The sequence below is a fragment of the Simochromis diagramma genome, unplaced genomic scaffold (genome assembly GCF_900408965.1).
Source record: "Simochromis diagramma unplaced genomic scaffold, fSimDia1.1 OVJJ01000571.1, whole genome shotgun sequence".
In the NCBI taxonomy this organism is placed as follows: domain Eukaryota; kingdom Metazoa; phylum Chordata; class Actinopteri; order Cichliformes; family Cichlidae; genus Simochromis; species Simochromis diagramma.
The window spans coordinates 693,545-720,528 of NW_024386885.1; the positions used below are offsets into that span (position 1 = coordinate 693,545).

Genomic DNA, 26,984 nt, shown 5'->3' on the forward strand with positions numbered 1-26,984 from the left:
ATGTTGATGTTTGTGCCTCCTTTAATCTCTTCCCTGCATCCATGATTGGACTACCACCGAGCCTGCTTCTGTTTGTCTCGGCCCATCTTTCCTTGTGAATTATTTAGTCGTCTGCATTCTGCTTGGTTACTCACAAAATACTGAAATGAAACCAGCATCTCTTTACTTTCTTTCTGCACTATGCGAAACTGTGACTCCAGATGAGCTTATTTATGAATGCATGTGTGCTGAGTTAATGAGGTCAAGCACATCGAGTTAGCCTCCAACCAACTGGAGTGCTAATTTTAGGTCTAAGGCCAAACAGAGGCTTATACTGTGTACTTTAACATGCTGTGATAACAGTAACCAGGATGGACAGTGCTGTTAGACTGAGCTAATGGACCGGGCTAAAGATGAAATATTTTGGTAGTCAAGGGTGAACACGTTACCATCATTATGGCTTTAGAAGCATGTGACTCTTTATTTACTGATATTGTAGCTTGAATCAAAATGACATTTTTGTTAAAATACATTTAAAAATGTTTTTTGTCACAAGTGTCATCCTAACAAATCCTTCTAGAACCATCATAGATTTAAAATATATGCAGTGTAGAGGGCTATATACTGGCCAGCCAGTCCTTACTACTGCAGTTTGGCCTGAAAACAACACTTTAAGGATTGTGCATAAAAGTCTAGCGGACAAATATGAAATTATTCAAGTCACTGAATTTGATGAGTTTGTTTATGCTTATGTTTATGTTTTTTTTTTTTATGTCCCTGACCCACAGAAAATAATGTTGAGTTTCTCTCCCACTCACTTTAATAACTTCAAAAAGCCATAACTTCAAAAAGAAATAAATTCCAGCTGCCGAGCATGATTGTAGAATGATTTTTGCTATTGCCGAAGATGACCTTCACACAGCACTGAGGGAAATGTGTGTATTTCAAGCTTCATGACTGTTCATGTGTGAAATGCTGGCTAATTTTAACATGGACAGACTGACACACAGACTCCCACTCACAGTGCTCTGTGTGAAAATTGCTTTCTTTGTGCGTCATCATGTAATGAAGCTGGGTGTATGGTTACCATAGTAACATGGTTATGCGGTTCTGTGTTGTTTACAGCTTTAATATAAAGTGTGTGTGTGTGTGTGTGTGTCCAGGTCCACCCGGAGAATGAAGACTGGACGTGTTTTGAGCAAACCGCCAGTCTGGACATCAAGTCCTTCTTCGGCTTTGAGAGCACCGTGGAAAAGATTGCTATGAAGCAGTATGCCAGCAGTATCAAAAAGGTGTTTGTGTGTGCTTATTGTTTCATCCCGTCATTTATGTGTGAATGTACCGATGCACAGTAACATTAAACAACACGACGACTGCGTTATGAATTATTCAGATCTCACTCTGTCCTACGAGGTTGGATGTTTCTGGAACATGACTCAGTCCATCTCACACTGTAATTGCATAAATAAGCTTGTGTAAACTTTTAGACTGGACAGGGCTCTTTTGTTGTGGACCCAGTGAGTCATCCACCTTCATTAATGAACAATGTAGAATACAGTCCTTTCATTTTTTCCTTCTGTTTTCATTAGCTGATGCTTCAGTTTAAAATGACGCTTTAGTTGGAAAATGCTAAAAGCTACATGGCCTTTCTTGGTTGAATAAAAACACATGTAGATCATGTTTTTCGGTATTCTCACACTTGTTTTCCTTCCTTCTAACAGGGAAAAGAAATCATAGAATACTACCTAAAGGAGCTAGATGATGAGGGGATCACTCATGTGCCCCGCTGGAGTCCCTCCTCTCATTCCCTGCCTCTCTCCAGCCCCACCAGCCTCTCAACGAACCAACCTGAGCTTGGAATCGTGCCTGCCGATTCAGTCCCACTGTCTGCAGATGCCAGGGATGGACCCTCACAGGATGCAAAGCAGGACAGCAACTTGCTTCAGAACGACAGCCTTGCAGAGATTCTGCCGGGGACACCAGAAGGTCTGTACCCGAAGATTCAGAAAATGAATCCCAGAAGCTTATTTTATAATTGTGTATATAATTATATTCTGCAAAAAATGGCTAATATTGAAATCGTATTGTGTAACTAAATTTGGAGGGACATTTTATTTGGTTTATACCACTGCCGCAACAGTTTGTCATCTGCAAGCATCGTTGAAAAAAAAAAAAAAAACAGACAACTTTGGTGAATAATTTAAATAACTGAGGAAAAGTAGTTGCTCAAGAATGGGGATGGGTGTGAGAATGGAATTCAGCGTCTTGAAAAGTTGTTTACAGTTATGGATGTAATTTCTGAAAAAACATATTTCTTATTGTGAATTGTGACATCCAATTACATATCTGTTGACAGCTAGGGCAAGGCCTTGTTTACAGAATCTAAGATTTTGATCAGAATTTGTGATTTATGGGTGATATTTCAGTAAGTTTATTACACATTAATTTACTATCCAGCAGTCTAACTTTTTGTGTTTTTTATGTTGCAGACAAGCTGGATGCAGACTATATCAAACGTTACCTGGGTGACCTGACACCCCTGCAGGAGAGTTGCCTGATCAGACTGCGCAAGTGGCTTCAGGAGACACACAAGGGAAAGGTACTGCACTGTTTCTCAAAAGGAATAATAACAAAACATGACTGGATACATTATTGATACATTTTGATACATTTGAGTTAGTTATTGCTAAAAGTAATATTTAGCACCACTACTCTATCTTAGCTAGGCTACTGATAATGTTGTATTTTACATTAACTATTCACAAATTAGCTTTATAATGACTTTAAATAACAGTGATGTGTTTTATGGTGGCAAGTGTAACCATTTCCAACTCTGTTCAGATCCCTAAAGATGAGCACATCCTTCGTTTCTTGCGGGCCAGAGATTTCAACATGGATAAAGCGCGGGAGATCTTGTGCCAGTCTCTGACCTGGAGGAAGCAGCACCAGGTGGACTACCTGCTGGAAACCTGGAGCTCTCCACAGGTTCTTCAGGACTACTACACCGGCGGCTGGCACCACCACGACAAAGGTGGGTTGGTATTTACAGCCGCAACTAAAGATAATTTTATTAGGCATACTGAAATCTTGCATGTGCATCAGTATGGAAACACATGATCTTATGACTTGTGTAGGTTATGTCAGCGCTAAACTTGCACTGTTCCGTAGAGGAGACTCCACTTACACAATCATGCAGTCGTGTTTGCAGTTTTTCAACATAATGTTTTCTTATGTGACTTTACAGTGTAAACAGATCTCAACCATTCTTAGCAACCCGCAGCTCTCAGCCAAGTGTGTAAAATAAAAATGATCTAGCTTGTTGGTGCTACTTGGTTACCCAAATAGTGCACACACTCTCACAGTGACAGTCTTCTTTGGAGTAGATTCCTTGGATTCCTTATTTGGGAAAAGAATGAACGTATAAGTCAAACAAAGCTTTTATGTTGCCACACCAGAGCCTATTTAATCTTCTCATTTCCAATTTTCCACAAGTATTAGCCTTGTATCAACAGGGACAAAACATGAAAGCATTCCTCAGTGTACACAATAACTTGTCTTATGTAACAAGAGCAGATGGCCAGCAATGCTGACCTTTCCACTTAGCTTGTAGTCTTTGTGGAATGTAAATCATGTGATATACCATGTAAACATTTATTTAATCTTTAATTTTTCAGACGGCCGTCCTTTGTACATCCTGAGGCTTGGCCAGATGGACACCAAAGGACTGGTGCGCGCTCTCGGGGAGGAGTCTTTGCTCAGACATGTATGTAACACACACTGTACTGCAGTTAAGGTTTGTGTTTGTAGTGCAGGTTGATGAGTTTATAGGTCAGACAGGGTTTCTGCCACAATATTTGTTAACTCCTGCTTCTTTGAATTGCACAGGACAATTTGATAACGCACTCATTAATTTACCCCTGTTATCAACCTGATGCTTTGTTCTATTAGTTGCATTTCTACACACAGTTGGTGCAAGAGAGAGAAAAAGTGGGCAATTCAGGCCAGGCAGGCCGCTGGGTTGGTAATACACGGGCGGAAGCGCTGGGTCAGGTCGGTTTTGGATTACAGGTTGGGGAATGAATGTCCGGTGGCATTTCCTGACAGGTAAATTAACACCAGGCTATATACAGAACACAGGCTGTGTAAAGGGTGCTGATTTATAATGCTGCAGTCACTGTGGAGTGGAGTCTGGGAGCCAAGTGTGTCAAATGTACAATTCATGTCACTGCAGGTGCTTTCTATCAATGAGGAGGGTCTGAGACGCTGTGAGGAGAACACAAAGGTGTTTGGTCGGCCAATCAGGTAAACCTTTACAACCTGTCAATATGTTAGATTGCTGAAAAAATCTTGGACCTCTATTATTCACCATATATGTAAACCAATATGTCTCTGCCTCTCAAAGGTGATACTACGTTATATTCCACTGGTCCTTGCTTTAAATCTGCAGACTGTCTTTGAGTTTAGTTCAAGAAAAGAGTAAAACTGAAATGCATCACATATTCAAACAGGGCTTTGACTGGAAGCTCAATTCACAAGTTGTTCCTTGTGGAACAACTCAAGAAAACTGAAGATAAAGACCTGATATAAATACATATGTACTATATACAGAAACAAATTGCTCTTTCTTCTATTACTCATAACACCGTTGTACAATTTCCTGTTTTGTCTGTGTTTGTTTATTGTGATGTTTTTATATAAATATAAAACATATATTTGTTAAACTGTGCTGTGCTTCATCACAAGTGATACTTTTCTCGCTTGATGTTACATCATACAATAGTTTGATAGTCCTCCATAACAAACAAGAGAGTATCCCTGTGTGACGTTGACTTAAAAGGCTCCATTTCAAAAACTGTTATCTCTGCTCTCTGGTTACTTTTAAACACAGTACCTGGTCTCACATCACAGAATGACAGAGGCTGCACCTCTTATTCACAATGACCTTAGAAAAACTGGTCTCACTTGTTTTGCTGCTTCAGAAAAGTAATGTACTACTGAAAAATAATTTATTAGAACATTTTAAAAGGTAACATTTACATGTCATCACCCTCGATTTTCTTAATTCTGAAAATTATTATTTTTGTACTATTTCTGTGTTGTTTGATTTTTTTTTTTTCTTTTGTTTTTACTTTCATGTATCTAATACCTGTTTAAAAAAGAGTAATAGCAATTTTTGCTAATCAGTTGTTGCATATGAAGGAACCATTTCAGCATACTTTATTTCCAGCTTCTGGAGTTTCAGAACTTGTTTGTTTGTTTTTTGCTGTTTTTATACATTATGCCAGTCTAAATTAATTTAGATGTTTTTGTTGTTTGTTTTTTTTTTTGTTTTTTAAGAAGCCTCCGTAGTGGTTCAGAGTATGAAGACAGAATTCACTGCCTGTGATCTAGACAGTTAATATGAACTAATAACACAGTGTCAGTGTTGACAAAGAAAAATAATCAGCATCAGTGGTAGGTATAGTCCAGTGCTTGTGTAAAACGGCTTTGAATGTGGTTATAGGTGAATATAAATGCAGGTTAAAAGCAGCTTAAAAACATGCAAGCCGTTTTAGATTCGGTTCAGCAGTCAGAACTGGGCACAGGTACACACACAAACACACAAACACACACACTATGAGTGAGTCCAGAGCAGAATTTATCTCCCCCAAAATGGAAAGCGCACATGAGGCTCGCCTTTCAGGGGACTCATTCAGATGGCAACTGACAGAGTGAGCGGGAGGGAACAGAGATGGTATCTGTCATCTGTCAGCTCTCTGAAGCAGCAGCAAGAGGAGGAGGAGGAGGAGGAGGTGCCTGGGATAAGAGCTGCGCAGGAAGGCATGTGAACTATGAGAGGCTGTCACATCACAGCACTCTGCCAGGACAGATAGAAGGAAAGGAAGAATGTGCTGCAAGGGTTGGAGGGTTCCAGAATTAGCAAGCACTGCCTTCACCACTTAAGCTTCACTTCAGAGTGACAAGTGCTAAGTGGTCAAAAAGAGGCCGTAGCCCATTTATGGGTTTGTGGCTGTCCTTGTACACACACATCCCTAATCCTCTCATGTCCTCTTCTCTAGCTGCTGGACATGTCTAGTAGATCTGGAGGGGCTGAACATGCGTCACCTATGGCGACCAGGAGTCAAGGCGCTGCTGAGGATCATCGAGGTCGTGGAGGCAAACTACCCTGAGACTCTAGGACGGCTGCTTATATTGAGAGCTCCAAGAGTCTTCCCAGTCCTTTGGACACTGGTGAGACCCAGGATAAGAGTAACTCAGACCCTGTGGGATCATCCTGTTACAGCACCGGATTACGCATACAGTGACTTTTCAGTCTGTTTCACACCCTTATTTTGACACATGCAGAAGTTGCCAGTATTCACAAATGTGTAGTATTTGCTAAGCAGTGGCAACAGCAGCATCGTTGGCCCCAAATGGAAATAAGAGCTTTCAAGTCCCGGAAGTTCTGCTGGGTTCTACTTAAGGTGACAGGATCCCAGCAAACAGAGTATGGTTGCATCTGGTAGTGTGGACAAGACAGTTGTGCAGATGGACTGAAATTTGTAGGTTACAGGTTTGGCATGTGAAGGATCGCTTTACTCTGGCAAAAATGAAGAGCCACCTCTAAGAATCACCTTCTAGCTGTTTGACCTGTATTTCTTTTTAATTGGTTTTCCATCATATTGTGACAATACATGTCTAGTTTGTGGATTTGAATTGGCAGGAGTCAGTTTTCCCTGTTACACATAGCTTAGGCGGCAGAAGATGGGTTACAGGTTAGCCTGTACTTGATGCATGATGATAACTTTCCTGCTTTCTTTACAGTCTTTGGAAAAGAGCCGAGCTTTGTCCTGCAGTGTTGACTTTTAAAATGGTTCTACTTTTTAAATGTAGAGCACTGACTCGATATGTAGAATGAGGGACGAGGGATAAAAATGCTGTGCAGTCACACATAAAATAGGACACCTGGTCACCTAGCTCTGCTGCCTATTGACTGCTCATGCAAAAAGCACGTCACAAAAGACTTCAGTTTGTTTTATAGTGTTTACCTTCCTGACTTAATTAAGTCATGTATTTTAAACATGGGTTTGGCTGGTTATTTAAAGGTAGAATTGTTGCATATTATTGCATTATTACATTATTGCTTTAATATATTAACCAAGAAACTGGTTAAACAACTTCCTTGTTTTAGCATTTATAAGGTTTAGGGTGGGAAAGGAATGTGGATTGTTATCAAACACAAGTTTTATATGCTGCACCAATATTTCCTCATGTTACTGCAGGCAGGTCATGCATTTAATATCTGCCTTCTCCCTCAGGTGAGCCCATTTATTGATGAAAACACCCGCAAGAAGTTCTTGATCTACGCAGGCAATGACTATCAGGGTGCTGGAGGTCTCGTGGACTACATAGACAAGGAAATCATTCCGGATTTCTTGGGAGGAGAGTGCATGGTGAGAGTCACTGTAAGATTTAAACTCAGAGTAAAAATTGATCCTAAAACATGACACCACCCACATCGAGTTTTCCTTTACTGACCCAGTGTACACGTGTGCTTTTTCTTTGCAGTGTGAGGTACCGGAGGGTGGCCTGGTTCCCAAGTCCATGTACCGCACAGCCGAGGAGGTCGAGAACGAGGACATCCGTCTGTGGACTGAGATGATCTATCAAAGCGCCAGCATCTTCAAAGGAGCTCCGCATGAGGTGAGGCTGAATGCACGGAAAGTAAAAGAAAACGATGGAAGGCCTGTGTCTCTCTGATATGAATAGTAGGTCAGGACAACAGAGAACTGCACAGTGCCTCTGATGGAGGTGTTGTGAAACTTTCTGCCACCTAGTGGTTGTAACTTGTTAAACGCATCTTAGGTAGATTCTGAATTCAGACGAGGAACACATGTAGCGTGACTTTGAAATATAATCTGCCTGCAGTGATGTGGCGTAACCTCGTGTTGCATGATTTATACCAAAGGGACACTGTCAAACATAATCACCCATCTGGAAAGGGCTTTGCTTTTTATCTTAATGGTCTCAGACCGTCACGCAAATGAACCATTTTATTTCACTGCTTTTGGTAACGGAGTTCTCTAGTTTGCTGTTTACCTGAAGCTTGTATATGGAAAGGATTTGGCATTTATAGCCTTTTGAGACCCAGACTATTCATGTATGTCCTCTGTAGTGGACACACAAACTGTTTTTTGTTTTCTCTGTTCTCAAGAGGATGTAGTATTTTTCTAAGCTTGATGTTTCAAGTTGCTTTTAGACTACAAGCCAGTTTCCTCCTAGTAGCAAGTTTGATCTTAATCTCAGCAGACACCGGGCCTAAAAACTGCATTCATATGTTTTAGATACTTCTCTTTCCCCTCTTGAAGTGATACTGTTTTCCCACATATTTGAGTACATACATATTTTACATATGTGCACAGAGATTAATGGATGCTAACAGCATCAAAACTAGTGCTTATACCAGGGTGTCCAACTCCAGGCCTCAAGGGCCGGTGTCCTCCAGGTTTTAGATATCACATTGGGTCAACACACCGGAATCAAATGATTAGTTCATTACCAGCCCTCTGTAGAGCTTTAAGATGTTGAGGAGGTAATTTAGCCATTTAAATCAGTTGTGTTGGGTCAAGGACACATCTAAAACCTGCAGGGCACCAGCACTTGAGCCCTGGAGTTATTATTATTATTATTATTATTATTATTATTATGATCATCATAAGTGTGGTGTCCTGGGGTTGGACACCTCTGGCCTAGATCATCAAAAGTGACAGGTAAAGAGTTATTTTCCCACACGTCTTCACAGCCGTACTTCTTTTTGCAATCAGTCGATTCACTTTTAATGCCAAAAACATCATCTTATACAGCCCATGCACTTTATGTAAACCTGCTTAATTTCTTCCACCCCCATCAGATTGTGATCGAGATCATCGATGCCTCCTCGGTTATTACCTGGGATTTCGATGTGTGCAAAGGCGACATTGTTTTCAACATCTACCACTCAAAGCGAGCTCCGCAAGTACCACGCAAAGATACCCTGGGAGCCCACGGCATCACCTCCCCAGGAGGCAACAACGTGCAGCTCATTGACAAGTCCTGGACGCTGGGTCAGGATTACAGCATGGTCGAGTCTCCGCTCACCTGCAAGGAGGGCGAGAGTGTGCAGGTTGGTTTATGATCGTGAACTTTTGATGTCTTCTTGGATCATTGTTACTTCTGCAGATCCTCATTTTTGCTTGTTTGCACTTTGAATCCTTCCTTTCCTCAGGGTTCCCACATAACGAGGTGGCCGGGTTTCTACATCCTCCAGTGGAAGTTCCACAACATGGCGGCCTGCTCGGCCACCAACCTGCCCAGAGTGGATGACGTGCTGGCCACCCTCCAGGTCTCCTCACACAAGTGTAAAGTCATGTACTACACTGAGGTGTTGGGCTCTGAGGACTTCAGGTTAGTGTGCGGGTGAACGATGGAGACATTTATATGCGTCTGTGATGTGTAAATATGTCATGTATTCATATTTTTGCTGTTTTGATAAGGTTTTTATTTTAGACATCATCCATCTATTACTGCTCATTTTCACTCCCGTCTTCTTTCAGTTTTCCCTCTCTACAATCCTCCACATAGTGCCACGTATGACATTTGGTACTTGAATGAATGAAATCTGTAATGTTGCTAAGATGACTGAAATGCCTTTGGAGTATAATGAGTTTTCCAGACCCACAGTTTTGAGATGAGGATACTGTTCCCTTGCTTGAAGACGACTTTAATCAAGCTTTTTCTTTCCAATCCACTCCTGTTCTATCGCTCACAACCCCCTCCTCCTGCTCTGTCTTCTTCCTGTGAAGAACGGCTTGCTGTGATGTGCAGAGTTTGTAAGTGGCTCGGTGTTTGCCCCTTTTTCTTTAGCACTAGCTCATCATCATCGCTGCTTTTGGCTGCTAATCTGAGTGCCCTTCTCCTTCCCTCCCTCCATGGCAGTCTTGCTTCTGATGCTGCAAAGAGATGCTAATTTGCATCTGTTCTTGCTTATGACTTTTGTTAGCGTTGGCTAACAGGATGCTGTTGCTTTCTTCACACTGAGGAAAGAATCCGGTGCAACCTGCTGGCATTAATCACCCCGCTTGCATAACTAAAACTCTCAGGATTACTTGATTTGGTTAACTTCAGCAAACAGCCGCCCAACTGACACGCACATACACACTGTCATTTTCTGACTTGTATTTGCTTTTCTTCACTCATCACATTGCACTACCAGCTCAGGCTCACTTTGCTTTCAGTGCACATGCTGCTTCAGTTTATTTTAGCTTCAAAAACAGACTTGGCGTGATCATCTAACTCATACTAGTAGTTTTTAACAAGATGTTTTGATAAAGGTTGATATTTACACTTCTGAGTATGTGAAATGCCTTCTTGAGTGAAGTAAATGTAGAATTTAGGGCAATATTTCTTCCCATGTCTGTAATGTATAATACATGCCATAACAGTAAGTCTCTACCTTTTTTATGGCTCCTTATATTGTAGAGTTGGGAGTTAAAGGGTTCCTGTGAACTAAAGTCATCCTCGTTAAAGCTGCTCTTTTTATTCATTTTTAATTCTCTGGTGAGTCCCTCAGACTTATCTAGGTCTGTTCCAATTACTTAGGATGGGTTATTACCATTAACAGTTAAAAGGGAATCAAAAATGAATAACATTTATGCAAGTTGAGGTACCGTGGGTCATAATCATCCATAACCATTTTTTATGGAGGATTTAATAACTTCATACAAAATGGACGAGGTTAATAAAAGTGCCACGTGTCATATTTTGTAAATTATTTTAATTTGGCTTCATACAAGCCAACCTTTTGAATGTATTCAGGCACATATTAAACCAAGACATTGGTTTTGTCAGTGCACATGGTAATTTTATATTGCATCCATATAAATCCAAAACCAGTCTACCTACTACATGGGAATTAATACCTAAAGTTTCTTTTATTCATTCAAAAGTAATAAAAGAAAAATGGTGCCTCGTGCTTTGCCACAGGAAGCCTCATTGAAGTGGCCGGTTTCGCTCATTTCCAGCTGCATATTTTATTTTTAGATTTTGCTAGAGTAGCTTGTAGGATACAGTTAAGTTTTGTTTACCTTATACTGGGCCTTGCTGCTCCTCCCACTTTCAAGCAGCTTTGTTCTGATTGGTGCCTTTTGTAAACAGACAGTTTGAACAGCACGTGGGTGTGGCTTCTGTGCCTGAGATGACTGCTAACATTACAGCATCTCGAGCTTCCAGGGATTGTTATATGGACCTCTCTTATTGGAAAATGTTGCCATATTTAACATGAACATCCACCCCCAAAACTTTTTTTTTAACACAGATATGACAGGAAATGGTAAAAGAACAATGGATCCCCTTTAAGTGGCTCCTGCCTTTAACGAAATGCCCTGACCTTTGGCTGTTTGGTTTTTTTTGTTTTGTTGTTGTTTTTATTCATTATAAAATTAAAAACAGTGGCTGGTGTAAAACCGTTCCCTGAGTTGTTGCAGCCTGTGGCAGGGCCTGTATGTTGTAGGGTCCAGAGTGATTCTCCCTCCTTTAGGTTTGCTCTGACCGCATGGTTCTGCATCATGAGCACGGGTCATGCACGCATAGTGCGTTCAGTTAGTGCCAAGCAGTCTTAAGGCTGCACAGGTGTCGTGTACACATGAAATTAGCTGAAGTGTGAGTTTTGTGTGCATTCACGTGTTCACCGCATGTTTGTTTCTTCTCTCAGGGGATCGATGACCAGCTTGGAGTCGAGCCACAGCGGCTTCTCTCAGCTTAGCGCCGCCACCACCAACTCCAACCAATCCCAGTCCAGCTCCATGATCTCCAGGTAGAAACTGGTGTCAGAGGACTTCAATTCCCAAAACCCACGTCCCCCCTCCACTGCCCATACCGTCAACACGGACGCCAACTTTTCCTATCCCCATACCCTTAAACCATCATCTTTGGACTCTGTTCCTATTGCACAGCCAGTCTCTGTGGAACTGACGCATGCTTGCACAAACGGAAGACAAAGAATTAAAAAAAATTCTGAGGCAAAAAGAAACTAAATGTACAATTTAAAGGGCTGATTTTTGCACAAAGGGTCATATATTTTCCATGCCTGGCATCTCAACTGGGCAGCAGTTTGAATAAGACCATCAGCAGAATGTTTTGTGCACGATGGAGCGGATAAAGGCCAGGAGGTGAAGAGTGGCGCCTTTCAGGCACCAGAAGCTGACAGAAAGCAATATTCTCATCCTACGGAACAGGATGACGACACTGGAGGCGCTGTTACATATATGCATTTACACGTGCACACACATACACAGTACCGAGGCGACGCATACCTCATTCATGTGCGTCTGCTGATAAAGACTGGATGAGCTGTTACATACGAACGCCACTCGGGCACAAACGCACACGAGAACGTTTGACATGGAAAAAAGTTGACAGTGTTTGCCATATTGTTACCGGAGGGTTTATTGTCTCTGGGGAGCTGTATATAGGTCAAATGTGGGTGGGGTGAACATCTAATAGATCTGGGTCAAATAAGATCAGCTGTCTGTATCACAACAGTACAGGTGTCAGTGACTTCGGCAATTGACAGGTAAAATCTTCCCGGCGTGCTCCTGTGGCTGAGTTGAGCTTTCTGACACTCATTGCATTGCTGTACAGGTTGCATCACATCTTTTGAATATTTGACCCAGATCTGACGCTTAGCAAAGTAAATCCACTAGAAGCAATAACACAAGTTTGACTTCCTACTGTGTGAAATATTTCTATTTAACGTGAAAATGTATGAGGAGAATCATTTACGGTGGCCCCAAGGTGCAAAACGCAGTAACAAAAGTAAAAATGCTACATTTCAGAAAACAGGATGACAAAACTTATACCAGTAACATTTCTGAAAACGGGACATTTGATGCATTTTTGTTTTTGAATTGGCAGAACCAAAGTACCTGATGTTACAGTGATGTCATTTCCTGTTTCAGTAATACTTTCAGAGGTTTGACATGAATTTAAAGTTTGAAAGGATGGAATAAACAAAGTTGATAAAGGACATTCAGAAATGAGTATTATGAGAGTCAAAGACTTCAACTATCAAAGCGATGTAGGCCCAGTGCTGAATAACCAAAGATAAAAAGGCAGCACTCACAATACTTCAGGCGTAAGTTGACAGATCCCACATTTTCTGAGTCATTCCTGTCATGTGACTAAACTTGACTCATGTTTGACATGATTGGTAAAGGTGACTTATTCCTGAGGTCTTGTGCGAGTGCTACCTTTTTTGTCTTTGGTTATACAACACAGAGGCCGTACTTTGCTTAAGAAATGTTTGCGCTCTGGCTACAGTCCTAACCAGCATGCACACGCCGCCCTGTTATCTCGGTGTGTTTTCAGGGTTTGAAAGGACATTTTAAAGTCGCGTCAAAAAGTACATCATGATTGTCCTTTGACTTTGGTTCGGGTATTTCAAAAACAATGTCTTTACCTCGTCTTGTGCAGTGAAATGTTGTCTTTTTCTTTTTAAGTCTGCTTTGCACCGCTGGGCCAACGTCATCACTGGTGCAGATTGCAGATGAACTTTTTCTTGCGTACAGGCGCACAGACGGGCAAACTCGAGTCGGTAAACGGCTGAATTCTGTGGCACCACCGTTTCTCGTCTACAGACTTTTTGTCAGGAGTGAAACAAAAATAATTTGCCAGATTTTCTCCTCGACACGTGCTCTGTCCTCGTAGTAAGGGATGCACTGACTGTGAAATACTAGGCCGTAATCCAGCACTGATACTGACATTTTTTTTTTTTTAGTCTTTATATTGTTTTTTTTTTTTTGTTCCAGGTGAAAGAAAAAGAAAAAAAAACTTTATTTAAAAAAAAAAAAAAAAATATGCATGTGTTTAAGCTCTTCATGGAACAGTTTTTGAACATTTAGCCAGCGCAAAAGTCAGTAACGCCATCTTATCAGCTGATACTTGGCTGATTCATCGGTGCATCCCTACCTCATGCTTTGAAAATATATGTATAAAAAATAATCTTAACGTGGAACGGCCGCAGTTAGTTTGCTTTCTGTCGAGCGTCTGCACATTTGAGGAACTCAAGTTAAATGAAGCAGTCAAGGAAATGCCTTGTCACTGATTGGTGAATGTGCTACTGATTGGTTAGCAAGCGCCAGCCAATGAAATGCCTGAATTTGGATGGTTGTGGTGAATTGGGCGGAACTGCCATCGTTACGTTTCCAGAGTGATGTAGATTTCAGTGTGCTTTAGGGGTGAATGTTTCTTTTCGTGATTTATCATTTGACGGCGCGCCAGTAGACCACATTGATACTGTACAAGTGCTAGTGTTGGTTTGTTTGTGTTTTGGAGACACTTGATGGGTGAAGTCACGTGGTGATTGGGTTTACGGATCTCTTATTTAAGATATAGCCATTTTAAGAGCCATGTGTCAATAAATAATACCATTTTAGCCTTTGTAAGCATCACTTAGTCACCACTGTAACAGACAAGCGATCGTGAGTCAAATGAACATTTCATTTTCTTTTTTAAACGTGTTCTATTTGGTTGATGAGCATTGATGACTTCGCACAGATCAGACTCCCCGTCGAGGGCAGAAATGTTCAACTTTGCCAAGAGTCATTGGGTGCTGTTGCCATGGTTACACAGTGCAGCTGACAACAACGGCAAAAAAATAAAAGCGGGGGGGTTTTTCCTCATAGATATATACACACAGATGCCACACTGGTTGTTGCTCCTCACTGTAATGACTCCACGCAGCACCACGTTGCTCGGGGGGAGCACACATCTGCACACGATCACGGATCGTTGTGCCTCGCTGAAATTTTTTCCACAGATTTTCGAGCAGTTTGGGTTGTTACAAACGTTAAAACTGTGTTTGTGATACATGTGCTGAAACGGTTGATAATGCTTAAAATAACGTTACAGTCCGGCAGCTGCTTCTTTGTGACACTCTGCTGTAAAAAGCAACAGGATTACTCCATCGCTTTAACGTGTCTACTGTCCCGTCAAAGTCTGACTTGAAAAGAGAGCTGCAGATGAGCCAGTGTTGGTCTTTCTCTCACTCCTGCAGTCTGTCTTTATTCTGTGGGACTCTTTAAACAAAACAAGTCCCACCTAAAGCAGCTCTGTAGGTTTCTGTAGCTACAGTTCAGGTATAGGTCACATGGGTTTCTAGAGTCTTTCTAGAGCACGTTGGAGCTCTCGGACCGAATATCAGATCAAATATTTAATGATAAATAAAATGCGAATCTCCTTTTCTTTAGCTGGTATATGACAGTGTTAGCTTGGGACTACTTTTTAGTATACCAAATTAAAGACATTCGTAACGGTAAAACAAGTTCTGGTCTGTGGAAAATTTTAGCATTTCTTTCAGTGAAACATCAAAAAGAAGCACAAAAATTTGGCGTTATTTATAGGATTGGATGACAGGAAATGCTCAGAGCTCGTGAGCAAGACAGCTGTGGCATCTGTGTTCATATTCGTTTTCCCTCCTATGGAAAAAAGAGAAAAAAAAAAAAGGACCTTGCCTGTTTTTGATACACAAAACTGCTTTTTTTTTTAAATAGTTACTGGTTAACTTGTGGTATCTACATGTCATTAACTGCAATAACATGAATTGTTTTACTGAGTGGCCCTCTTCATGATGAGGGCCACGGGTGTGTGATGGGGTAAAGGGGTGAATGTTAATTACAGTGGGGGGAGGAAGATGCCTGTAAAATGTGTTTCTCCACTCTTCTCTCGGCACACTTGACTTCACCTGGTTATTCCTTCAGGCGATTTGATCTTCATCTCTTCACAGGTTTGACTGATGAGGCAACAGTTCAAACCTGACTACTGCTTTATATTCCTTTTACTACTCTCACACGTTCACACTCCAGTTTTGTGTGTAGATCTTAGAAAGCAGAGTGGACCTTTTTTCTTTTTTTAAATTGAAGCTGTAGGCATAAATAAGTGTGCTCAGATGGGATGGGTTTTCATTTCCATTTCAGTTAATTCTCTTGAACACCAGAAGTTTAACCTGCCTCTCTGACTTTAGCTGTTGGAGGGTGAGCGCCTCTCACCAACATCTCACTGAAAAATGAGGGCTATAACTGTCTGTCGTGACTGTTCATCACATTCGTCAGTCTCTCTGCTCCGTGTTCATCTTTGCATATCTTCTCTTTACCTTTGTGTGAGATATTGTGTAAAAAAGGATGTGTTTGGGTTAATGAGAAAATGGTGGCTTTACATTTTTCAGCATTAAACTTGAATTATAAGAAACTGCAGACTCCTGTCACGCTTTTTTATGTTCTGTATCAAAATGGTTTTCATTGCCTAGAACTAAAAATTGCTTTTCCATTCCTTGCAATCATCTGTTAGTGACATGGTTAATCTGTGAATTTACAAATACGGGCCTCATGCTGCATCTCCAGCTCCACTAATGATCAAAGGTTCTCTGCACTGAGTGACCTGCATTTCATCACTGACAGTTCATCATCTCAGATTCTGTAAAATGGAAAATTAACGTCATCACGTGGTGCTTGTTACCCTTAATGTAAAAATAATGTTAGAAAAAAACAAATGGATACATAAGATTTTGACAAGATGAAGGAATAGAAAGTGTAGCACACAAAAATGTCCTGGAGAAGGAAGACCAGATGTGCTGTAAGTGTGAGCATCACCTCAGCACATTGGATTGCAGACCAACTGCATCTTGTGGACGTCTAGCATTACAATTGCTTTTAAAGAAAAGAAAACTAAATGGAGACGCGTCAAGGTTTTCATGTGTGTTCGCATATTTGTCCTCAGCTCGCTCTTAGCTCATGACTACACATACACCATACCACGAGTTCAACCTCTGAGTGTGTGATGTTGTCACAATAATCTGGACTTAAACCCAGTAAAAAGCAGAGAAGCAATGTAGACTTCAGAAAACTGAAGCATACTGAGCACTCTGCTTCAGGCGTACAGGTGGAGGAAGTGGAGAGCTTTAAGTTCCTTGGTGTGCACATCCTGGTCGATCTCACCCACACCACACATATCTCCCATCGGGTGGGGAAAGGCTTTCCATCCTTAGGAAGTTAAAGATCGTCTCTCATCACCTGCTGACCAGCTTCTCTCAGTCAACAATAGCGGGCCTCGTCATCTAGTGCTGCATGGTGTGGTTCATCACAAACAGAAAAGACCTGCATGGGTGGTTCCAGATGTGTGACACTGTCGCTCGGTGAGATTTACACAGGATGAGTGCCAAAAAAAAAAAGAGCCACCTGTAAGTTTAATGGATTCATCATCTACATCACCTGAAGCGATGCCATAGTCCTCTGGAAATAGAGCTCAATCAGAAGCAGAACTCACAGATTACAAATTACAAAACAGCTTCTTCAAACAGGCAGTCAAATACATCCCCCCTCTTCTTCTCCTATTCTACCGCAATAAGCCCCTACCCCGAGAACTAAAAGTGCATTAACCCCTGTCCCTCTCATTCTTCATTTTTTTGCACTGTATATTATAATCATCATCCACTATTATTTTGCATATATTACCTCACTGTTTGTATCTTTATATTTTCATATTAATGCTCTTGTCTGTTTTGATGTTGCCGCGAAAACTAGTTGTTTTAAACATTAACAATAAGGATTTATTTATTAATTTCCAAATGTGCTGCTTTTATGTGCACATTACAGATTTATTGTTGTACAAGTGTTCATCCTGCAAATCTTTCAATTTCAATTCTGTTTAGCCCCTTAAAAAAATAATTGTTATTATTTCTTATATTATAGAAAATATCAGATTGCCTCAAATGTTCAATGATAGAATAAAGGTTCATTAAAATAAGTATGTTTGTCAAAAAAAAAAATAAGCAGTTGTAAACATTAGAATGACACCATCACCTTTTCAGATCTGGCAGGAGCTCCTTTGTGTTACTTACCTGGTGATGTGAGGATTGTTCTCTTCAAAAACAGATCTTTGGTGCTCTTATTTTGAGGTTTTCCCCCAAACTGACTGTAGAGGGCAGCATGTCCCATCCCAGGATACAGCCTGGCGGTCTTTCAGCAGAAGAAGAAGAAACGATTTTTGCCCGGGTTGCTAAAACATCACTTTTATGTTATAGACGTCGATCAAACCAGCGCTAAATGATTTGTTTTTTGCTAACCTAACGAGTGTGAGATACCTGAAGGAGACGGTGGTCGCTGCCTTAATGTAAGTAAGTAAGGACGTGTTGCTGAACATTAATATTCAGAGATCGTGTGTCAACATTAGCCATCGTGCTAGCATTAGCTGCTCCGGTCAGATCCGCAGGATGAAGGTGAAAATCAAACAGTGGAACGGGGTTGCCTCCTGGCTCTGGGTGGCCAACGATGACAACTGTGGGATCTGCAGGATGGCCTTTAACGGCTGCTGTCCTGACTGTGAGTATCAGAGCTAATAACATAGCACTAAGTAACGAGTGGCTGCATTAAAGATGCAAACATAACAAAACAAAACAAGATTGTTCTTTGGTGGGTTTGCTTCTAATACATATAACGCTTTATGTATTATCCGACCGACAATATGCCAAATTTATCCTGGCCCTCCTGTTTATACAAACTAAGTAGTGAGAACGATGGCAGAGACGGGCAAAAAAATCACCACTCTACAAAAAAACGCTTCTACAAGCTGTGGAACAATTTTAGAAAAATGTTCCTCAAGATAAAATTGCAATGCCTCAGAATATCGAAAGAGCAAACTGTATGTGAACATGATCAACGATGATGATGATGATCAACATCTCTGGGCTCATTCAAAATGAACTGAGGGGAAGTAGAAAACCTGTTCATAGGTCAGATGAATTGAAATTGTCTTTTGGAGCACATGGTCACCACATCCTCTGGACTAAAGAGGAGAGGAACCTTCCTGGTTGTTAACAGCACAGACGCTGTTGACACGGTAGCATGAAGGAAAAGGTGTCACTGAGAGGCGACTGAAAGAAATTGATTTTGGATATTTGTGGGTGAAATTAGCTTCTTGTGTTGTCTGGGCTCAGCCTTACAGACAGGATGAGCACTTTAGTCAGGAGACGGTGGTGGAAAATGGATTGATGGCCGCTCCAGTGACCCATCTTGGAGATCAACTCCAGCTGCAGTATCTTGTAGTATTGCCCGTAGGTTCTTTAGGTTGATATTGAAGACCGCCACAACAGCAGCTAGGCCTGTGAGCCACTCACTGGAGAAAAGGCAACACGGGAAAGGTCACAGGTAGCTGATTAACAGCAACTGAACTTTCAAAATAAGAGCAAATTCCTAAATTGATCGGGGATGGTACTGTTCACACAAATGGATGAAATGAGTTCTTAAATATACTTAAGTGGTCTGTGTGGGGAAACACTTGTATCCTCTTTTAGTATTACAAGAGGATACCTGCTAATCAGCAACTGAATGCAAAATCCTGCCCAGTCTCTCTAATGTGTGTTTTTGTTGTTGTTGTTTGTTTGTTTTGCAGGCAAAGTGCCTGGGGATGACTGCCCGCTGGTCTGGGGTCAGTGCTCCCACTGTTTCCACATGCACTGCATCCTGAAGTGGCTGAACTCACAGCAGGTCCAGCAGCAGTGCCCCATGTGCCGGCAGGAGTGGAAGTTCAAGGAGTGAACCTGTGGAGGCGTCGCTGCCACGGAGACGAAAGGCTCGCAGACTTTTATGTAGACTGTAAATAAATCTGTGTTGGTACTTCTACTAATGCAGAACACACGCTGAATAGGTTTTACTGTAGTGGATTTGTGATTAAATTAAATAAGAAAAAAAACATGCGTTGTATTGAGTCTGTCTTGGAGGTCTGGCTGATTATTTCCTTGGATCGTGACGTTTATGACTTTGATTTCATGGCAGCTCCACACTGATGTATTGTTTCTTGTTGGTTTGTTTGTGTAGCTTTTCATATTTCAGAACCTGTCTGGATAAAAATGGACAAGAAATTTACAAGGTTATCAAAACAATGCTACTTAAATATCTTCTATTCAATTTATCCCTTAACTCTTGAATGTCTCCACAAACTAACATAAATTGTTTAAGTAAGGTCTTAAATAACTTAAATAACTTCAGTGCTCTTTAACAGTTATTTTCTAATTCTGCACATCTAATGGAGCCATATAGACCATTCTTCCAGAACATATCCTCTTATTTACTGACACACTGGGGTTGGACACATGTTTCCTGTAGATGAGCTTAGATCTGGGGACAATGAAGGCCGTAGCAGATGATTCACATCATTTTCATCCTCATCAAACTATTCAGTGACCTCTGCTGTGCTGCGGTGGGAGATGACTCCCATCCGGATCCAGTTGTTTTATCAAGAACAAAGGTCCAACATGATCACTGTGTAATGATTTGTACTGACCGTTCCTTCCAGTGCTTTTTATTTCACCCCTCATTTAAGAGCCCATATATTTTTTTCATCAATGATTAATAAAATGTTTGTACTGAAAAATTACAGTCAGTCATTCTAGATTTGCTCCATATTCTCACCTGGCTAAAGTAATTTAGTTTTATATTTTAGCTTTTGTCCTGTTTTTTTTTTTTTAAGTTTAGTTTCACGTAGTAACTAGAGAAAATTTTTCAAATACCACATTTTGTGGAGGACGTGAACATGTCATGTAGTCATCATTTTTAGTTTCAGCTGGTTTTAGTTTCTATTTTAATTGCAGTTAACTGTAATAACCTCAGTCCATGACCATCCTGCACGGCGTCCTGCACAGGTGGTAAAAGGCAAAATCACTTTTAACTTCAGGGATATTAATCTGTTCAGTTAGGAAACAGAAGCTATTGCGAGTCCAACTGCAAACCTGCAGTCTCAAGTATGTGGAGAAGGTACAGGAAGACAGCCGAACAGGGAACCTCTGAACTGCCACATGAGGAGCCATATTTCGGACCTTAACACATCCTGCTGCATGCGGTGTGAGCAGAAACCTGATGTAGTTAACAGTTTAAACCACTAGGTGGCAGCATTTACCGGGATAATCCCAGTGACCCCGCCCTCAAAGTCGCGTCAGCAGTACGGAAGTAAACAGCCTGCTCCCTGCTGCTGTCAGTTGGGGTTTTCTTTTCTTAAAAACAGTAATTTCACAGCTGGTCGTGTCTTCATTAGCAGGCTGACAGATGTCCGCTTCTCCCGCAGAAGATCTGCTCCAGCAGTGGGAAAGGTCAGAGTGCTGTTCTGTCTCAGCTACTCACAGCACACCTCAAATACGACCCAGTTTTTATTCTGCAGTTAAGTCCATTAGACTCGTTTTGCTCCAAACGCTGCTGATTCTTTATCTTCAAAGTTTTCCAAAGTGTCCCATCCAGAAGAATTCAGCTTCAGTGGATGGTGAAATACCAAAACAGCACCAGTGCCGTAGAGTGTAATCATATTAGGCTTTACTTATAATCGTTTAACGCAAGGATACAGTTATAACGACCTCATCCATGTTTTGGGATCCTAAAATGATAAAAATTCAGCTTCAAGAGTGATGATATCTTAAAATACCAGAGGTCTCTATTCTTTAAAAATATATATTTTCAGTATTTTCATTACCATTATTTAATTTCATCATGATTGTATTTATTTCCTGTTTATATTCTTCTTTTCTCTCTGTGTCTCTGTATCTTTAAGAACTCAGTGTTTGTTCATCCTACATTAGAGCAGCAGTAATTGTTTGACAATAAATGGTTGTAGCACCTGTCTTACAGTTTGTAAAAATGTCGTTTGTCAGGAAAAAGCAGCGACTGTGCTGACAGATGCTGCTGTGCAGGGGATGCAATTTCTGTCAGGGCCAACTACTTTGGCACGACACAGGCAGCTCTTGGAGCTGAGCCACCTCCACACCTCATCAGCCTTTCATTGATTTACTTGTTTGTAAAGACAAGACCAGCGATATCATCATGTTAGTCTGTATCATGTCCTGATGTCTCTGATTAATGTGAGCGTGTGGAGCTCCTGCTGTCCTGCAGAGAGACGCAATTACAGCATTTACAGATATTTACATTTCAACAGTACAATACAATCAGCTGACTGATTCTTCTTTTAGACATTATTAAAAATTCATGATGTGAATGTCACTGGTTTTGAAAGCTGTCGAGATAAGCCCTTGTTTTGAATAATTAAATTAGTTGCAGTTCTACAAACCACAGCAGGAGTCGAACCACCTGGGTTCATGAAGCCACTGTGAGATTTTCAGATTTGTTGCTGTTAACAGCCCCTTTTGTCTGCTATAGACTTTACATGCCGGCCTCATATTTTTTCATGAAGTAATTGCCAGCGAGTGTGTTTATATATTTGTTTCCCGATGCAGTGAGCAGGCACGTCTGAGGCAGCAGGTGCTGGAGGACGACACAGAGGACTGGCAGAGGAGCCCAGACTTTTCAGGTCTGGAGCGAGTTGGTGGGGTGGACCTCTCCTTCATCAAAGGGGATGACGTCAATGCCTGTGCCCAGCTTGTGGTACTCAGCTACCCAGATCTGCAGGTGAGCTACAGAGATAAAATAACCCTGTAATGCCAAATATATCATATTTCATAAAACATTAGTGTTATTTTATAACCCTAACCCCCTTTATATGTTTTTGTTTGTTTAAGATGAATAAAAGATTACAGATTAAAACTCATATATGTAAATTAAAATTTAATTTCTATTTTTCAATTTGTGAGAAAGTTCAATAAACACTTGAGTTAAAAACATCTAAGCTTTTCTGACCTCTAGTGGTGACAGGTGGGAACAGCAGCAGTGCTTCGTGGAGAAGGCTGAGGATCAGAAATTGAATTCCACAGGCTGCATTTTTTTCCACCAGTGACACCTTTAATGAAAAGGAAACACATGACGATACAAAATGCTATCCTTATAAAAATGCTTGGCCTTTGAAGGCTTTGTAATACGTGCAGCTGGAATATTGCACAAGGCCAGCTGTTAACCTTTAAAGTAGTCGCATTTACTTTGTTTGGGCACTGAATACAAAGTCCTTATGGGTGTTTTTCTCCTCTTGCTTCCTCGCCTTGAAGTCACAGCTTTTTTTATGACTCCTGAAAGCTGGCGGCATGAGGAAGAAATTATTCTTGCTCTCGCCGGGGCTGTCGGTATGTTCTAGGGAGCCGCTGAAGTGATTTTAAATGTTTTACCCTCACCTTTTGATAACTTCTCCTGTGAGCTCCTGCCTGTGGGGCTTATGAACAGTCATATGCCAACAACGTTATTTTAGGCATATTAGAATGCAAACCCCGAGGAGCGCATATTTGTTTTCCTCAGAGCTGCTGCTTTCTTCTGTTGGCTTTCTTTTTTCCAAGACAAAACTTTTTATTTCTTGGCCTTGAGAAAAACATTTTGATAAATATATACGTTTATGTCAAGTAATTACAATGTTAAATATAATTAAACTTCATGCATAGATGTAGCTTCTGATCCAGTTGTATAGAAGAAGACAATAACCTTTCATTTCATTTATAACCTGAATAAAATCTTTCCTGATGAGTTCATGCACTCAGCCGCTCCTTTTAATTTTTCTTTAATGCAGCGTGATCTCTGATTTTGTAAATTATGATCTGATTTAAAGTAAAATAGAATTGTAAACACACAGGAAAGCTGTGCGTGAACGTCATCCTGCATGTAGCCTGTGTCCCTAATGTGCTTATTTTTAAAATATACACATAAATTGAAAACAGTAGTCTGGCAGTGAAAGTGTTAATATGCAACAGAGCTCCTCAAAGTGACCTTCCCAGTCCGGCTTTTCATTTCATTTACTTTCCCAGCAGCCTTTCACCAGCACTGCTCCTCGCAGTTATTTATCTGTGCATTAACAGGCCTGCTGGCAACTTCCAATTATAATTAATGACATATGTCACCATACATTGTTGATACATGGACCCAGTGAGGCTAATGAAATGTGTTCAGAAATGTTGTTCAATAATGTGATTATGTTCCCTGCTTGTTTTCAATTTACTTCAACATTGCCACCTGAGGCTATTTGGGGCTCAAAAGAATGCTAGTTCCACGTTCCACAGTGTGCTCACTGCTGCTGCAAGTCACACAGAAAAAAAGCAAAAGTTGCATAATTTTATTGTTTCTCACTGAATAAATATGCCTGTGAGGAGATGAAGGTCACGGCAGTCGACAATGTGACAATGACATATCCCGAAAGGTGTTCGGCATTTCTAAAGCCAGATGAAAAGGCAGGTATTCAGAAACGTTTCTGCTGTGAGCCTCTGCGAGCTCGACTCGGCGGACAGCTTTTGTGTGTTTTATTTGTAGCTCATGCCCGATAACAGCCTCGATAACACGTGATGCTCTTAGATGTTACATCATTCGAGATGTGAGCACATCTCTTCGCTGTGAGCAGAACAGGATTTTATATGCTGGTCAGAGAGTTGCGACAGCTTGTGCACCTGTAATCTGCATAAGGTCTCAGAGGGTCTCCTGGACCCTGCTGGTACCTCACAGGATACTCGGAAGGAGATCATGGCTGACATGTTTACCTGCGGCGATGCTGCTTAAAATAGACAGGACAGCGAGGGAGGTACATACATGGATCCTGCCAACATGGGAAAGGCTGTTTACAGTATATATTGTGCTGATTTTACAACCCGCTGTGGTTCTAATCAAAATGTAGTCTGCATGGCAATACTAAGACTGTTAATTAGGCAATATTGATAGTGTTTTACATAAACAAAGGGGCTCTTTTCTGCTCCAGATTTGTATTCATGGACACATAAGTATCTTTGTATGATTCACAGTTCAAAATAACCCTCATTTATCTTGTGCCGGTGCAGCCCTTGAGTTCAGTCTCCTATTAAAAACTAGTTTAGATCCTCTTCCTGTAAGCTAACTTTCATGGAGCATGGAGAAACAATGTTGTTGCTCTTGCTTGGCTCGTATGTGTTGAGCCTTATAGTTGTGTATTCTTCTGAGACCTCTCCACCTTCTTGATTGGTGATCCCCGTTTAATTTGAACGGGATTTAGAAAATATGGGCTGACTCATTACAAGTTCATGTGGCCTCTTCTGGTTGTCAGACAATGAGTAGATATCCTGCTGTTGAACTCGCTCTGCACTACAGGCCTCCCGAGGATGAGATTAAAAATTAGATGTACACCAAAATTTTAGGAGTTTATACAGTTAAACTGTAACTGTGTCCACTTAATTGACCAGGTCACTTAAATGAAATAAATTGTCAGATGTTCAGAATATACTCACAGCCTTTAATCAACAGGGAGCAGATGTTTCATTTTGTGCCAGATGGGCGATGTTGGTGATTATCTTGTACAGCTTGTCTGTGCCTTTGGACTCACCCTTACATATACACTAGGGTGGACGCATTTGTCCAAAGCACCCTGACAGTGTCCCTGACTGACTCATTTATGTACAGTCATGCAATAATGTAGGTTTTCACAGGACTCTGTGCAGTGCTGTGAAAAGCTGAGTACAGACTTACTGCTTCCTTAGAACATAAAAGGCTGAGAAGCGCCAATGCTGCTAATCAAATGCAGCACCTCTGTTAAAGCAGAAGTTTGGGCGGTTTGCTGGTCTGTAGGATTCAGGTGTGTGTTAACACAATGCCATAAACATCCCAGGTGTGGATGTCACAGCAAATTCACCCCAAGGTCAGACCATGCAATCGTCAGAGAAACTGCAAAAGCCCAAGAGCTCCATCTCAGATTCTCAAGGCCTCAATTAGCATCCAAACGTTATGTTAAAAAAAAAAGATTTTTTTTTCAAATGGTTGCCAAGAGAAATCTTCTGCTCTCCAAAAGCCCTCAAAGTTGCATCTGAACAAACCACAAGAGTTGCAGAACCAAAGTAGAGATGTTTGATTATAATGCACAGCACCACATCTGGAAAACAAACAACATATCAGCACAAACACCTCATAACAACTGCAAGCACGGGGATGGAGGGGCGATGATCGTGCTTGGGCTTGTTGTGCAGCCACAGGACCTGGGCACTCCGCAGTCACTGAGTCTACCATGAACTTCTCTGTATACTTGTGGTCATCTGACTGACTGAAATATGGATATCCTGCAGAATTATCCAACGTGGTTTAAAGGTTAATAACAGTAACACACTCGTTAGGCCAGCAGAAGTGACACCTGGCAGATACTGGCCTGTGTCAGCCCACCTGTCAATCAAAGCAGCCATGCCCCTAACAACATTTAAAAAAAGATGGGTTATTAAAAAAACAAAAAAAAGGTTTTATGATGAATGAAGGTGATGAAGACGTTAGTGTGGGTGTCTGTGGAGACTTTGGAGATTGCTGCTTGCAATGGAGAAATGAAATATTGTGATAATCCGACGGTGTAGTAAAATTCAGTCATAAGAAATGAAGCGGTCTCTGCTCCCTCCTGCCAGGTGCTGTATGAAGACAGTCAGATGGTGACCCTGACGGCCCCCTACATAGCCGGCTTTCTGGCATTCAGAGAAACTCCTTTCCTCCTGGAGGCTCTGCAGAGGCTGAAGAAGAACCAGCCCACACTCCTTCCTCAGGTCTGGACCTGCTAGAACTTGAATAATGACCTCTTAGTGCAGGGGTGGGCAACTCCAGGCCTCGAGGGCCGGTGTCCTGCAGGTTTTAGATGTGTCCTTGAGCCAACACAGATGATTCAATGGCTGAATGACCTCCTCAGCATGTCCTGAAGTTCTCCAGAGGCCTGGTAATGAACTAATCATGTGATTAAGGTGTGTTGACCCAGGGGGATATCTAAAACCTGCTGGACACCGGCCCTCGAGGCCTGGAGTTGCCCACCCCTGTTTTAGTGACTACTGAAATGGGTTCTGTTCGTTTCTGTCAGATTAACTTCTCAAAGCTACACAGACAAAGGAAAATATATATATCTTTTTGCATTTTTATTTGACCAGGAAGTAAAACAAACTCTTTTTCCATTATTTTGTTGATGCTGATGGTTCATATTCACAATACAGTGAAAAGAAAACATTTTAGTTTGTGCTTGTTAACCTTAGTTTGCAGTTTTGGCATAATTCCTACAGATAAGGTTAGAAACCTGAGGATTTTGGGCAAACTAAGTAATTAAAATTT

The 26,984-nt window shown here is 41.2% G+C and overlaps 3 protein-coding genes across 14 annotated transcripts in view; all 3 read left to right on the forward strand.

Annotated features, from left to right (window-relative positions):
• Positions 1-16,239, forward strand: part of si:dkey-237i9.1 (SEC14-like protein 1) — a 35,504-nt gene extending 19,265 nt beyond the window's left edge. Inside the window, exons 5-17 of one of the 4 annotated variants that reach the window (XM_040033389.1) lie at positions 1,143-1,271; positions 1,701-1,965; positions 2,469-2,578; positions 2,821-3,010; positions 3,654-3,742; positions 4,211-4,281; positions 6,039-6,210; positions 7,278-7,424; positions 7,528-7,662; positions 8,870-9,121; positions 9,224-9,402; positions 9,801-9,827; positions 11,708-16,239. In XM_040033389.1, the coding sequence (XP_039889323.1) occupies positions 1,143-1,271; positions 1,701-1,965; positions 2,469-2,578; positions 2,821-3,010; positions 3,654-3,742; positions 4,211-4,281; positions 6,039-6,210; positions 7,278-7,424; positions 7,528-7,662; positions 8,870-9,121; positions 9,224-9,402; positions 9,801-9,827; positions 11,708-11,813 (1,872 nt within the window). In that variant the 3' untranslated portion in view covers positions 11,814-16,239. The remainder of the gene's footprint in view (positions 1-1,142; positions 1,272-1,700; positions 1,966-2,468; positions 2,579-2,820; positions 3,011-3,653; positions 3,743-4,210; positions 4,282-6,038; positions 6,211-7,277; positions 7,425-7,527; positions 7,663-8,869; positions 9,122-9,223; positions 9,403-9,800; positions 9,828-11,707) is intronic. The other 3 variants (XM_040033390.1, XM_040033391.1, XM_040033392.1) reach the window with 3 other exon arrangements.
• Positions 16,240-17,953: 1,714 nt separating this feature from the next.
• Positions 17,954-20,079, forward strand: anapc11 (APC11 anaphase promoting complex subunit 11 homolog (yeast)). Of its 3 annotated transcripts, none has more exons than XM_040033400.1 (3): positions 17,954-18,163; positions 18,251-18,368; positions 19,438-20,079. In XM_040033400.1, exons 2-3 carry the CDS (start codon positions 18,260-18,262, stop codon positions 19,581-19,583), a joined length of 255 nt encoding a protein of 84 aa, XP_039889334.1. In that variant the 5' UTR covers positions 17,954-18,163; positions 18,251-18,259; the 3' UTR covers positions 19,584-20,079. The 3 variants fall into 3 exon arrangements, with proteins under 3 accessions (XP_039889334.1, XP_039889333.1, XP_039889332.1); XM_040033399.1 differs by having other exon boundaries at positions 17,954-18,159; XM_040033398.1 differs by having other exon boundaries at positions 17,956-18,156.
• A 447-nt stretch (positions 20,080-20,526) lies between these two features.
• LOC120734550 (endonuclease V-like) overlaps positions 20,527-26,984 on the forward strand; it is a 90,482-nt gene continuing 84,024 nt past the window's right edge. For 2 of the 7 annotated variants that reach the window (XR_005696032.1, XM_040033396.1), the window contains exons 1-3: positions 20,558-21,130; positions 22,262-22,433; positions 26,300-26,434. Coding sequence is in view for 5 of the 7 variants with exons in the window: in XM_040033396.1 (XP_039889330.1) it covers positions 21,087-21,130; positions 22,262-22,433; positions 26,300-26,434 (351 nt within the window). In the remaining 2 variants the exon portion in view is untranslated. Of the gene's footprint in view, positions 21,131-22,261; positions 22,434-26,299; positions 26,435-26,984 lie in introns of all 7 variants that reach the window. The other 5 variants (XR_005696031.1, XM_040033395.1, XM_040033393.1 and 2 more) reach the window with 4 other exon arrangements.

Bases quoted from the DNA above. Each gene is read 5' to 3' on its own strand.
- anapc11 (XM_040033400.1), top strand. From the start codon at position 18,260: ATGAAGGTGAAAATCAAACAGTGGAACGGGGTTGCCTCCTGGCTCTGG. The intron at 18,369-19,437 runs GTGAGTATCAGA...TTTGTTTTGCAG, and splicing joins TAACGGCTGCTGTCCTGACT to GCAAAGTGCCTGGGGATGAC.